Here is a 14688-nt window from a genome sequence, read left to right on the forward strand (position 1 = left end):
TGCTTTTCCACTGCCCAGATATCTGAACAGTGAAAAAGTATTTTGATGTTTGTAAGCATCCATTCACAAAGAGTCACGTTACCGCCTGCAGTTTGTTTTCTTTTGTTTCTCTGTGAATAATGGATTGAATTTGTTATTTGAAAAAATGGGTGGGCCTCCAGATGTGGTAGGGAAAATGCAGTTAATATTGCAGATCGCTTTTCTCATTTGTGACCCTCCACCACGGGATGAGTCGCATGTCACCTTTGCATGATTTTCATATTTGTACATTTTCCTAAAGAGATTTTTATGCTCTATCCAGTGGTGAAAACCGTTTTAAAAAAGAGCAAAAACTGTTTGAGTTATAAGCCTGTGACTAAGGTGACCCTCACACTGTTTACCAGACACTCCCCAGACTTATATTAAGCCTAGCGCAGAACCGCGCGAGGTGACATGCGACTCATTTTGTGGTGGAGGGTCACATTTAGAATGTTTGAATCACTGCTGACAAAGACAGCGTTCATGCAAACAAACAAACAAATAATGATACTTCAAGGACAGAAAACTTTGGCAATTGACACAGAAGATAAGCAGCTCTTTGGTGCTTTCAGCAAATTCAAACCAGTTTACATAACTCTTTCTGTTTCTGTAACATACCTCAGTACACATGCAAATGTCACTGCTTCAAGCAAAAATGATGCAAATTAAGTGGGAGAAATTTTCCAAAAGGGTGGTAGCTAGTGCTTTTACGATTTACATCAACCTGTCTGAACTCACCAGGCCTTTATAAAAAGGAAACCTTTGTTTTTTCTAATTAACAACTTTGTTAACTCCTTGATTAAATAATGTGTACTGAGGTTTATCTGTTAGTATGTAGAAGCTGCCGGACATTAGCTTATTTCTAGCCATCTTTTTTCTTGCAGCAGTATACTCACTAGAGTAGCTTTTTTTCTCGATTTTGTGTTAGCTTTTTTTATTAGCAACAGTATAGAAGTAGCTTTTATTTTACAGAGGAACCCCCTTTTTAAAGACCCCGTAATTTAAGCCTCCCTCTTTCTGAAGACCTTGTTTTCTCAGATTTTCTTCACATTACATCAGTAAATGTATCCCTATTTCAAGACTCCTTCCTTTTTACAACCTGATTTTTTTTAACATAATTTGTTAAGTCTTAAAAGGAGGGTTCCACTGTACTAGCTTTTTCTCTCTCAGTTTTAGCCACCTTAAATTCTTCTTGCAGCAATCCATACTGGAGTAGCCTAGCTTTTTTCTCAGTTTTTTTGCACATTCGTTGAGGGCATTGTGTTTGTTATTGTAGTATGACAAGCTGTCCAAGCTTGCCAAGGACTTTGAACCGTACCGCAACCTGTGGGTCACGGTGTCCGACTGGCTACGCTGGCAGGAAAGCTGGATGAATGACCCTTTGACCTCTATCAACGCCGAGGAAGTGGAGAATAACGTCCTGACTGCATACAAAACTATGCACAAGTCCGTGAAGCTCTTCAGTGAAATTCCCAGTATGTATGATTTTCAGAAAAAGAGTGACAAACTTAACGTCTGCTAGCTCTTGCTGGGCAGAAGGCTGTTGTTGAACAACAGTATTTACCACTAGACTTTCTTGACTTTCACATTCTGCTTTTCCAATGTATTTAATGTGTTTTATGTTCACATCAAGATTCAACATCTTGGGCACATCTACAGCCTGATGGATACAAGCGTCAGAGCTTGACTCGACCACTAGCACAGTCTTGTAGAACAATGTCTGTGTCAAATGTCATATTTTGGTCAAAATGCAAATACGTATCATAACCGCAAAGCTCTTTGAACTTTTGATGTGCATCCCTAGTTGTGCATTTCCAGCTGTCCAGGAGGTTGCTACAGAGATCAAGGGTATGATCGAAGATTTCCGCCCGTACATCCCGCTGATCCAGGGCCTGCGGAACCCTGGCATGCGCAACAGGCATTGGGAGAATGTGAGAAAACACTGTCATACATTTCTGTTCCTAAAACCCCTGTCACACTAGGGCTGCGTCCTAACGAAACACACAGTAGGGTCTCCTACAGCGCCGGAGCAATGCGATGGCCTTTCCATTTGACGTGGTGGGGTCGCCAAGAACGCCATGCAACGGCGCGCACTTTAAATTGAGCATACACAAAGTACGAGCCGTTGCTCGGCGTTCCGATTTTCCTGCGATCCCACGGCGCTCTGAGAAATTTACAACGCCATGCCAACTCCGTGGAAACGCGGTACAGTTTGACAGGGGTTTTATGCTTCTCAGTTGGTATAAAGATTTGCATTGGTTGTACGGAGATTGGGGTTGGTTTAATTTGCTTCATGGTTTTGATGCATGTACTTTTCAGATTAATTACTTAGATGTGTTGCGACTTCTGTCTTGTGTGTGGCGCACGTTATATGTCAAAGCAGCATCGCCCTGATATGGCCCTTCGTGGTCGGCTGGGCGTTAAGCAAACAAACAAACTCAGATGTGTCAGTTGTTTGGGTAATGATAAAGATATGCACTAATTTGAAGTAGAGTTGTGTTGGTTTATTGCTTTATGTTTTTGATGCATGCAGTTTTCATGAGTTCTGTACTCAGATGTGTCAGTTATAGTTGGGTAATTATAAAGATATGCACTAATTTGAAGGAGATTAGTGTTGGTTTGCTTCATGTTTGATGCATTTGGTTTTCATGAGTTTCAGTCTATTAATACTCAGATGTATCAGTTGGTTGGGTAATAGAAAGATTTCCATTGATCGAAGGAGACTTGTGTGTTTGTTTAATTTGCTATACGTGTGATAGTCATGCATGTCCTTTTCAGTTCCAGCACTAGGATGGAGTTAACACTGTAACTGTTCTAATGGTGATGTTCATTGCAGTAGGAGTTTCAGAAGCAAAAAAATCATGTTTGCTTGTTGGTGTTTTTGTTGTTGTAGTTTAAACAAAAACGAAAATTGATTCTGAACTCGGAGACCCTGACTGTAAAATTGTCCTCCATTCTAAATGCTGAAATGGATTATGAATGTTCCTCATTACAGTGCCCAAAATTGACACTAACATTGGACACACTTTTCAGTGAAAATGTTGTGTATTACAGCTGTCAGAAGAACTGGGCTTCCCCGTCCGTCCCAAAGCCAACCTGACGTTCTCCAAGTGTCTGGAGATGAACCTTCAGGATCACATCAACGTCATCTCCAAGGTGGCTGAGGTGGCTGGCAAGGAGTATGCCATTGAACAGGTCAGTTCTTTTTGTCTATTTTTGAACTTGATGGTGGTTGTGTGTGTGTGTGTGTGTGTGTGTGTGTGTGTGTGTGTGTGTGTGTGTGTGTGTGTTTGTGAGTGAGTGAGAGAGAGAGAATGTGTGTGTTGTCATTGCTTCAACCATGCATCTTAGGCACATTCTAACAAAAAATCAAAGCAACATTTTTTTATTTGTTTTCCCCTGTCATGTCTCTTGTTTGCCCACTAGGTCAAGGTTCTTGGGAATGTGCTGTTTTGACCTCAATTGAACGTTCTAAAAGTCTAACCTTTCTTGTGTTTTGATTCTTGATTTGGAACATAAGCTAAGCCTATCTCTTTTGGATTTCTATGTTCACCACTTGATGTATTTTCTGGTCTTTGCCCCCAGGCTTTGGACAAGATGGAGAAGGAGTGGGATCCTGTCATGTTTGACATCCTGCCCTACAAGGAGACAGGCACCTACATCGTCAAGACGTCCGAGGAGACCAATCAGCTGCTGGACGACCACATTGTCATGACGCAGAGCATGTCCTTCTCCCCCTACAAGAAACCCTTCGAGGATCGCATCTCTAAGTGGGAGAGCACTCTTCGCACCACTCAGGTATGGGTCTGCTAAAAACTTTGTGAATGGGTGCGATGTGACCTCGGATAGCACTCTTCGCACCACTCAGGTATGGGTCTGCTGAAAACTTTGTGAATGGGTGTGATGCCACCTGGGAGAGCACTCTTCGCACCACTCAGGTGTGGGCCTGCTGAAAGCTTTGTGAATGGGTGCGATGCCACCTGGAAAAGCACTCTTCGCACCACTCGGGTATTGGTCTGCTGAAAGCTTTGTGAATGGGTGCGATGCCACCTGGAAAAGCACTCTTCGCACCACTCGGGTATTGGTCTGCTGAAAGCTTTGTGAATGGGTGCGATGCGACCTGGGAGTGTCCTATGAAAGAACACTTTCTGTTGTCCAGTTGTCTATTAAGCCTGATATTTATTGTCAATATAACACTTACCTCGACAGTACTATTCTTGCACATTATCTATTATAGGCCGAAAAAATTGGACAAAACGCTGAGTGGGTACAATTATCTCCCATAACCATGCGCCACCGTGGATCCCAAGCACTGTCCGAGTGCTTCCCCCTTACAGGATGTAGGTGGCGCGTCCTCTTTCTTTTTTTGCGCGTGTCAGACCGGCTGTGTTTCTGCTACGCTCCCGGATTATTTTGGACTAAGAGGCTTCTTTTCTGTGTGGACTATCACCTGTTGGATTATTGTGTGTTATTCCACTTCTGGCTTGAGGCTACGTTGTGTTTCCTTCAACTTGTGCCTCCGTTTTTGTGTGGCGGACTCGGCGTGCCTCCCGTCCTACTTCGTGGTGACCGGTCGTCTGCTTCTCGTTTCGCCGCATTCACTTGAGTATTGACCTAAATTTTCTTTGAATTTTGTTAATTCTCGGTCTTTAAGGGTACGTACAGGGCGAGGTAGGATGTCTCGTCCTGTTTTGGGCTCTGGTTCTACGGAACCAGAGTCTGCCGGGGGCAACCCTTCTCCGGGCGCCCAGCGTTATGTTTTACGCACGGAGAAGGGGATCTTTCGGCGCTCCGACTCTCCCTCCCCAAACGCTTTGCGTTTGCGGCGAGGGAGGGCGGAGAAAGCCTGTTTGAGCAAGCTCAATGCGAGCTTGCTCAAACAGGCTGGGCTTGAGCCTGGGACTTCGGGCGGGGCTGCGCCGTCGAAGGTTCGGGGAAGGTCGAGGGGAAAGAAAAAGCTTCTTTCTCCTTCTCCTTCAGTGGAACAGGCTTCCCCCCCTTCGACGCCGTTGTCCGGCCCTCAGTCTCAGGCTTCAGCTCCTCCCGGTTTCAAGCCTGGGGGGAAGGTTTCCTTCTCCTCCCTGGCTCGAATCCGGGGGCAGGTCGATTCCCAACCCTCTTTGGGGGTTGGTGAATCCGATCTAGGGGCTACTGGAGAGACTCAGGTTTTGACAGCCAACGGCCATACCACGTTGAAAACACCGGTTCTCGTCCGACCACCGAAGTTAAGCAACGTCGGGCCCGGTTAGTACTTGGATGGGTGACCGCCTGGGAACACCGGGTGCAGTTGGCATTAAAATCTTCCTTTTCCGGTGCCTCTCCTGTGCCCTCCTCGGTTTCCACCGCTATGGAAGCCAGGAGGGACACGGGTCCTCCTCTGAACTCCCTCGCTGGGTCGTCTGCTGCTGTTTCGACAGTAGTTTCGGCCTCCTGGGGGGGGGGGGGAGATCGGAGGAGATGACGGGGTCTCTGAATTCCCTCCCCGCTGGGGTTGGGATGCGAATTGACCCCGTTCAGGGCGGTCCTGTGGGGGCAGGGGTTTCAGGCTTCGTGCCTACGACCACTGCTACTACGGTTCCCTCTGACGTCCGTGTGACTGGTGGCTGTCCCTCTTGTTAAGACGCTCCGGCCGACTAGTTACTGGACGTGGAGGTGTTCGACAGAACGTGGTACTTCTGTCGAATGGTCAGGGCGACGGGAACATTGTTTCTGTTGCTCAGACCGACACCTCCGACCGGACCGTCTTGACCCCACGCCATTCCTTAGCGTCTGGTGTTCGGGTGACGGATGGTCCGGACCAAGGGTCCGGAACGTTCCAGGCTTACGGGTCGGGATCGAACCGGACCCACGGGTCCCGACTGGACTTGACCTCCGGGTTTGGTCCGGACGGGACCCATGGTACGGGACCGTACCGGACCTTAGGGTCCGGTACGGGACAGTACCTCTGGCCCTTGTCGGACCCCCGGACCTACGGGTCCGGATGGTACGGTACGGGACCAGTGGTTCGGTCGGGACCGGACCACCCGACCACCTCTGTTGGTCTGGGTGGTCTGGCACCGAACCGGAACACACCGGACCACCGGACCTACGGGTCCGGATGGTACGGTACCGGACCAGTGGTCCGGTCGGGGCCGGACCACTCGACCACCTCTGTTGGTCCGGTTGGTCTGGCACCGAACCGGACCATGCCGGACCTACGGGTCCGGATGGTACGGTATGTCCACGTCCGACCGAGCCACCCGAACACTTCTGTGGGTACGGATGGTTCGGTACCGAACGGGACCTCCGGATGCTACGGGACCGGACCGAACCTACGGGTTCGGATGGTCCGGTACCGGACCAGTGGTCCGGTCCGTACCGGACCAGTGGTCCGGTCCGAACCGGACCACCCGACCACCTCTGTTGGTCCGGATGGTCTGTCACCGAACCGGACCATACCGGACCACCGGACCTACGGGTCCGGATGGTACGGTAGGTCCACGTCCGGACCGAACCACCCGAACACTTCTGTGGGTACGGATGGTTCGGTGCCGTACGGGACCTCCGGATGGTACGGGACCGGACCACAGGACCGGAACATCGGACCACCCTATCGGATCGGTCCGGACCACCCGACCACCTCTGTTGGTCCGGATGGTCTGGCACCGAACCGGACCTACGGGTCCGGATGGTACGGTATGTCCACGTCCGGACCGAGCCACCCGAACACTTCTGTGGGTACGGGTGTTTCGGTGCCGAACGGGACCTCCGGATGGTACGGGACCGGACCGGACCTACGGGTCTGGATGGTCCGGTACTGGACCGGTGGTCCGGTCCGGACCGGACCACCCGACCACCTCTGTTGGTCCGGATGGTCTGGCACCGGACCACCGGACTTACGGGTCCGGATGGTGCGGTGTGTCCACGTCCGGACCGAACCACCCGAACACTTCTGTGGGTACGGATGGTTCGGTGCCGAACGGGACCTCCGGATGGTACGGGACCGGACCGGAACACCGGACCGGAACACCGGACCACCCTACCGGACCGGTCCGGACCACCCGACCACCTCTGTTGGTCCGGATGGTCTGGCACCGAACCGGACCTACGGGTCCGGATGGTACGGTACGTCCACGCCCGGACCGAGCCACCCGAACACTTCTGTGCGTACGGATGGTTCGGTGCCGAACAGGACCTCCGGATGGTACCGGACCTACGGGTCCGGACCTACGGGTCCGGATGGCCCGGTGCCGGACCACCCGACCACCTCTGTTGGTCTGGATGGTCTGGCACCGAACCGGGCCATACCGGACCACGGGTCTGGATGGTACGGTATGTCCACGTCCGGACCTAACCACCCGAACACTTCTGTGGGTACGATGGTTCGGTGCCGAACGGGACCTCCGGATGGTCCGGCACCGGACCGGAACACCGGACCACCCTACCGGACCGGATCGGCACCCCCGACCGGACCGGACCATTTCTTTTCTGATCAGACCCGATGGGTTCCTGTTCAGTCTATAAATGGCGGGGGTTCGTTGGCTGGGCTGACCCAACAGTCGCAGGGTTGTTGTTTTTCTCCCCCTTCGGCTGCTGGAGACGTTTCGTCTTTGGGGCAGGGGTCTTCGCGGCCTCTTGCTTCTGTGGGCGTTTCTTCACAGCCTGCTTCATCGCTTTCGGCTCTTCCCCCTCAAGCTCCCTACACTCCTGCTTTTGAGGAGTTGTCGGGAAGTGAAGAGGAGAGTGAGTCGGAGGACGATAGGGAGGAGGATCAGGGTCGCCCTGAGGTTAACACTGATCCTCTACCCTTGCCGGTTTCTGATGGAACTTCCGAAGCTATGCTTCGTACTTTCCAACAGTACATGACAGACATCACGCGGCGTCTTGACGTCACGGATGCCTCTCTTAAGCGTCTGTCGTCTAGTGTTGACACACGGGACCTGGACCCGGGGTCTGAGGACGAGAGGCAGGAGGCTCGTCCTCGCACAGCTAGAAGGACGTTTGAACAGTTTCAGGACGTCCTTCCCTGAGACGCCCTCTCGTCCTTTGAGTCCGCTTCGGCCCGGGCGCGGGAGGCTCACGCCGCGTCTGCCGGCGGCTCGTTTTATGAACGATCCGTCCGCCGGCAATTCGCGTTCCACCCTAGTCTTAGTGCCACGGTGGAAGCGGCAGCACATCGCCTGAGGAGTACAGATTCACGTGCTAACGCGACCTATGTTCCTCGGGAGGACGCGGGTTCAGTGCCATGCTTTCCTTCGGGAGGCGCACCTCCACTGTTTCCTCGTGTCCAATCTGTTTCGTCCCTCCCTTTTCCCTTTGACTCTCGAACTCTCCCTTTCCAGACTTCGAGTGTTTAGGGTGGGGCTGACGTTGATGTGTTCGTTGGGGAGGTGCCTTCGGTCAAGAAGGTGGAACTGAGCTCTGCTTCGTTCCACAATCTTGAGGCCACCGTTTCTTCCACAGTCGAGGCCCAATCACAGGCCTTGACATGGATGAGCACGCTGTCCACACTGTTGGACCCTCCCGATCGGGCAGAGTCCGATTCCACTCGGGTCCTTGACACGGTTCGAGTGGATCGGGCTTTGCATGCCGTGCGATCGTGCGTGACGTCTGCGGCAGAATTGGCCATTGGAACACGGGTCCACTTTATTGGCCCTGTTCCGTGATCATTTTCTGCCTACTTCTATAGTGCCTCCGGATATGAGGAAGAGTCTGAGGAACACGTTTCCTCAGCCTTCTTCCCTCTTTCATCCGGACACTGTTCGTTCTGTGGTGGAGTCCACACGCCAGAGGAACACTGATTCTCTGATGGTTGGCCTCGCTGCTTCGGCGACGGCTGCGGGGAGTAAGAGAAGTGCTACAGTCACCTCCAGCTCCCAGCCTCAGAAGAAGAAGAAGAAGCCAGTTTCACTGCCTCCTTCTTCCTCCTCTTAGGCGCCTGTTGCGTTCCCAAGCAAGACGAAGGGTGCTCAGACAGGTAAGGGGAAGCAGCACCACCAGGGGGGGTGGTCGCAAGCCTGCGCCTGCCCGCCAGCAGAATTTTCAGTGAGTCCCGGCCCTACGTTGACGCCCCCTCAAGTTGCCCCTCTTTCGTCCGTCGGTTCCCTTTTTCGGGCCCGCGGCATGTGGGGCAGACTGGTCTCCAACCAGTTTTTCTTGAGGGTGGTGTGGTCGGGGTTTTCTCTACCGCTGTCGTCACAACCTCCATTGTCCGCTCTAACCTGGACGTTCCCCCCTCCTCGAGACCCTGCCAGATGGCAGGCTCTTCAGGACGAGGTGAACTCGTTGGTCGAGAAGAAGGCGGTCTACCCCCTTTCTCAGCCTTCTCCGGGGTTCTGCTCCCGCCTGTTCACCGTCCCCAAAAAGGACGGCCGGTTCAGGCCGGTGTTGGACCTCTCCACCTTGAACTTGTACCTTCACAGGTGCAAGTTCAAGATGGAAACCCCTTCGTCGGTCCGGTTGGCCATCCGGCCAAACGATTGGGCCATGTCTGGGACCTCCAGGATGCTTACTTCCACATCCTGGTGGCCCCGGGGTACCGACATCTGCTCCGGTTCGTTTGGGAGGGCACAGTGTTCGAGTTTCGGGCCCTCCCATTCGGCCTGTCCTTGGCCCCTCTGATTTTCAACGGGGACAACAACACCACATGCTTAGCTTACCTTCGCCACCAGGGGGGCACCAATTCTCGGTCCCTCTCCCTGTTGGCGGAGGAGATTCTGCTCTGGTGCCAGACCAATCAGGTCCGGATGTCAGTCCAGTTCGTTCCGGGGAAACTGAACGCCCTGGCCGACATTCTCAGTCGGGGCGATCAGGTTCTCTCCACAGAATGGACCATCGCTCACAACGTTCTACAGCGTCTGTGGGCAAGGTGGGACCGTCCTCTGATCGATCGGTTCGCAACTCGATTCAGCGCTCGGCTTCCCAGGTACGTCAGCCCCTTTCGAGACATGAATGCGTTCCACTTGGACGCATTCACTCTCTTGTGGAGGCTCCTCGATGCTTACGCCTATCCCCCGACATCTCTGATTCCGAGGGTGCTGGCAAAATATCTGCAGGAACGACCAAGACTGATTTTGGTCGCGCCTTACTGGCCAACAGCTCCGTGGTTTCCAGATCTTCGCGGTCTCACCCACGTAGACCCTCTACCTCTGGATCTGGACGGGGGAGGTCTGCTCCAGCCTCGATCATGCCTCCCTCATCCACGTCCAGAGAGTCTGTGCTTGACCGCATGGCTCTTGTGCGCTCCAAACTGCTTGCACTAGGATTGCACAAGAGTTCAGTAGAGTTTTCCTTCAACGCTAAGAGGCGATCAACTAATCAGCTCTACGACTTACGCTGGAGAGCTTGGGCCACCTTCGCCTTGTCCAAGGGGATAAAGCCGCTTTATCCCTCAACACAGGACTTGGCCAACTTCCTGGTGGAAGTGTATCAAAAGAAGAGTCTTTCTTCTAAGACTCTTCTTGGATACAGATCTGCCATCGCTTCCACGATTGCGGCCGCTACTGGTCGCAGATCTGAACACTTGATCAGGTCCTCCCTCATCGCTAATGTCCTTTCGGGTATTAGCAATGCAGCGGTGTCTAAACCTCGGGTTTCATTTCCCAAGGGGGATGTCTTTCTGGTCCTCAAACTCCTGCGTAGCAATGAGTTTGAACCCCTGGCAGGCATCAGTATCAAGTTGCTGATTTTTAAGACTAATTGTTCCTCATCGCTTTAGCCACTTGCCGTAGACTCAGTGGTATTCAAGCTTTGAGTGGCCTGGACTTTGACATTGAGTTCACCACACAGCAGTGGTTGCCAGCATGGTCACGTCAGTCTAAGATATGTTTCTTGGGTATATTTTCTTTTACGGTAGTACTGTTCGAAAATTGCCTGGGTATCTTAATCCTTGGATTTAAGTGATTTTGATTAAGGAGTTTAATACTCTACATATCACCCTCACACCACTCTGGTATTCTGTGCAAGAATAGTACTGTCGAGGTAAGTGTTATATTGACTGTAAGGCTTCTTTTTAAGCCTACTGTCTATATGATACTTACCGAGACAGTACTATTAGAGTTTCCCTCCCGCCTCCCCTCTTGATATGTTATGGGCTTTTTGAGGGTCTGCAGCTCATAAAGAAAGAGGACGCGCCACCTACATCCTGTAAGGGGGAAGCACTCGGACAGTGCTTGGGATCCACGGTGGCGCATGGTTATGGGAGATAATTGTACCCACTCAGCGTTTTGTCCAATTTTTTCGGCCTATAATAGATAATGTGCAAGAATAGTACTGTCTCGGTAAGTATCATATAGACAGTAGGCTTAAAAAGAAGCCTTACAATTAGTCTACTTCACAAAGCTGGCTGCACAAAGCTTTGGCACTGACTGAATGTTTTGTTAAAATGACTTTGCAAAGTCTTTGCGAAGTCAACTTCAAGCTCAGTTAAGCACCGCCTTTCACCTGACCAAAACATACCTGATGTGAAAGGACACACGCAAAGTAGGGACACTTTTGGCTGTCTTAAGGATGTCCTAGCTCTATTCACATGTACCAATGTTGCTGTCTGAAAGTCTATACTCAAATTAATATATTTCAAGATGTGTTCGAGTGTTTAAAGTGTTAGAGGACCTTGTACGTGGAACCCATTTCCAGCTCTGACAACACCAATGATCAGCTGCATGTTACACTGTTCTTGTACATGAAGTCATCAGAAATAATGTACTAAAGCTGATGAACAAAATCTTTGAGGATATGTTCGCAGTGTGAGTGGCCGTATCTTAAGCCAATCTCCAGCTTTGATGGCATCAACCATCACATGCCTGTTACACTGTTTTAACATGTTAACTTTTCAGAAACCAGTACTCATGCTACTCAACTAAATCTTTCAGGATGTGTTTGATAAATGGCTGGACTGGCAGAGGGCATGGTTGTATTTTGGAGTTGATAGTCAGCTCTGATGACATGAGTCGTCAGTTGCCTGTTCTTTTTGATCTATCAGTACACACAATTGTCTGACACACTGTTCTCAAATCTTCCAGGATGTGTAGAATGAATGGCTGAACTGCCAGAGGGCATGGCTATATCTGGAGCCCATCTTCAGCTCTGACAACATCAACTGTCAGCTGCCTGGAACACTGTTTTAACATGTAAACTTCACAGAAAGCTATACTCAGGTCGTTCAATGAAATCTTTCAGGATGTGTTGGATGAGTGGCTGAACTGCCAGAGGGCATGGCTGTATCTGGAGCCCATCTTCAGCTCCGACGACATCAACCGTCAGCTGCCCGTGGAGTCTAAGCGCTACCAGACCATGGAGCGCATCTGGCGCAAGGTCATGAAGAGCGCAAAGGAGAACCCACAGGTGACGTTGCATTTCTGGTGGTGATGTTCGTAGTGCTGGTGGTGATGATGAGTATGGTGACTGTTTGTGTAGTGAATAGAGCACTGTGTGTTTGTGTGTGTGCATTTGTGTGTGTGTGTGTATTAGACAGCTATTCAACAACAAAGACCTTGTGTTACAGGTGATCTCACTGTGCCCAGACAACCGTCTGCTGGACAACCTGCGGGAATGCAACAAGCTGCTGGAACAGGTGCAGAAGGGACTCAGCGAGTACCTGGAGACCAAGCGCAATGCCTTCCCACGATTCTACTTCTTGTCCGACGATGAGCTGCTGGAGATTCTGTCGCAGACCAAAGACCCCACGGCTGTGCAGCCCCATCTCAGAAAGTGCTTTGAGAACATTGCTCGGGTAGGTGGCCCAAGTCCATTGTGTGTCAGGTGTTCAGTGCTGTTCCCAGACGCAGAGAACAATAGGTCAGTTGGACCTGGATCCAAAATATATTAATTAAGTGGAACCCCCTTTTAAGATCTTTAGAAATCGGAGAAATTTAGGTCTTAAAAAGGAGGGAGTCTTTAAATGGAGGTAAATTTACAGAGGTTATGAACAGAACATGTGAGAAAACAGGTTCTCAAAATGGAGGAAGTCTTAAATGAAAACTATCAGACATTTTGACTGGTCTGGGGTCAGCATACTGCGTAGGGTCCAACATGTATGCGTAAATAACATAAGTTCGAGGCATGGGAATAACACTGGGTACATGTATTACAATCGATTTGATCCTGAGAACATCCCATAATTTGCTTCTTTTTTTCTGTCACTCCAGTGCAAACATTTCTTGCAGTTGCACACAAAAATGCTTATACATTACATTTCTTTTTACTGAGGCTGGAGCATGTATACAGACCCTTGACCAATGGACAGTTTGAGAATGAAGTAGTCCATCCATCTTGGAAGAAAAAAAATTGAAGTCTGAAAGTCAAACATTCTTATTACAATTGAATATGAAGTTTACTGGAAACTTTATACATGTACATTTCTTTATACATATCTTAACTCAGTTTAACTACCCACCATAATCTGAGGTACACATTTGTACATGTGGAATGATAATTTTGCTGATGAAGAAAATTCCACTTTGTGGTAGTAGTGGTGTGTACGTGTGCAAACAATTCTGCTTGAGGATTTTCACCGCGAACTTTTATCTGTCCCTTTCAGCTTCGTTTTGAGGATGATCTGAAGATCACCAAGATGTACTCAGGGGAGGGTGAGTGCGTGGACTTCCGAGAGGTCATGTACCCCACGGGCAACGTTGAGGACTGGATGGGCGAGATCGAGCGCGTCATGAAGGAGAGTCTCAGACTGATCATCAAGGACTCCCTGGCTGACTACACAAAGGTATCAATTTCATTTCACATTCATCAGACAGCGACGATCCCAGTCGTCCGTCACACGTCCACGGTAGTTGATGTGGCCGGCGGTGTAACGCAGTACCTGCACAGTTACACAACATGGGAATGTGTTTTCATTTTCTTTCTTTTTTTCATGATCAGATGTTTCCTGGAATTAAAGTGTTATGTGAACTGTAAAAAGTAGTGATATATAGTAAACACACACACACACACACACACACACACACACACACACACACACACATGCTTGTATTTGAGTCAAAATGGGGCTTTTTGCAATACATGGTGCAAATGGGTACATCACTTTCTTACCATATTTCAAACTCAAGCTTTGGCTCAAAAAGGCAGGAATGTGAGGTGAATTCATGAACAGGTCCTGGTCAAGTATTAATAAAAAACAAGCCAAGCACACACAGAAATAAAAATGGGGCATTTTAGAAAAATGGGTTTCTAGAATTGTGAACCCATTTTGTCCTGACATGAAACACACCTACTTTTGGGTTCGTACACACATTCACAAAACACACTGACATTTGGGTTCACACATGTTATAGAAACACAGACACCTGGGTTTATACACTTCAGTCTTTTCTCTTAAAAACCTTTAAGATCCTACGCGTTAGGGGTCTCCCTTGGTCCAACGTGTGTGAATGTTTTGTGTGTGGACTGTATAGTTATCTGATTTGAACATTTTGCATTATGTATGCATTTTAATGTGCAAAAAATATTCTTGTAATTAATACTGTGGTATTTGTAGAAATGATTGTATACTTTCTTTTCCATAAACCCCAAAGGATATGGGTTGATAATTGATCTGTTATCATGCAAGAACTTTGACTTTTGCCTTCTTTTTGTAGGTTTTAGATTGTGTTTGATGATGATTATTACATAAATCCTTCAGTTCACATAATAGAACCAAATGTTCCATATTTGACTAACTGAACACGAACCCGAAAAATA

At 49.5% G+C, this 14688-nt stretch overlaps 1 protein-coding gene and 1 non-coding gene across 3 annotated transcripts in view; both read left to right on the top strand.

Annotated features, from left to right (window-relative positions):
- LOC138962636 (dynein axonemal heavy chain 1-like) overlaps nucleotides 1-14688 on the top strand; it is a 179987-nt gene that overhangs the window by 38404 nt on the left and 126895 nt on the right. For both annotated transcript variants that reach the window (XM_070334533.1, XM_070334534.1), the window contains exons 20-26: nucleotides 1295-1493; nucleotides 1837-1949; nucleotides 3073-3213; nucleotides 3604-3816; nucleotides 12175-12339; nucleotides 12500-12727; nucleotides 13535-13714. In XM_070334533.1, coding sequence (XP_070190634.1) covers nucleotides 1295-1493; nucleotides 1837-1949; nucleotides 3073-3213; nucleotides 3604-3816; nucleotides 12175-12339; nucleotides 12500-12727; nucleotides 13535-13714 — 1239 coding nt within the window. The remainder of the gene's footprint in view (nucleotides 1-1294; nucleotides 1494-1836; nucleotides 1950-3072; nucleotides 3214-3603; nucleotides 3817-12174; nucleotides 12340-12499; nucleotides 12728-13534; nucleotides 13715-14688) is intronic.
- On the top strand, nucleotides 5193-5311 carry LOC138963336 (5S ribosomal RNA). Its single transcript, XR_011454801.1, has one exon. It is a non-coding gene; the product is annotated as a 5S ribosomal RNA (ribosomal RNA).

Source organism: Littorina saxatilis, linkage group LG3 (assembly GCF_037325665.1).
Source record: "Littorina saxatilis isolate snail1 linkage group LG3, US_GU_Lsax_2.0, whole genome shotgun sequence".
Taxonomy (NCBI): Eukaryota; Metazoa; Mollusca; class Gastropoda; order Littorinimorpha; family Littorinidae; genus Littorina; species Littorina saxatilis.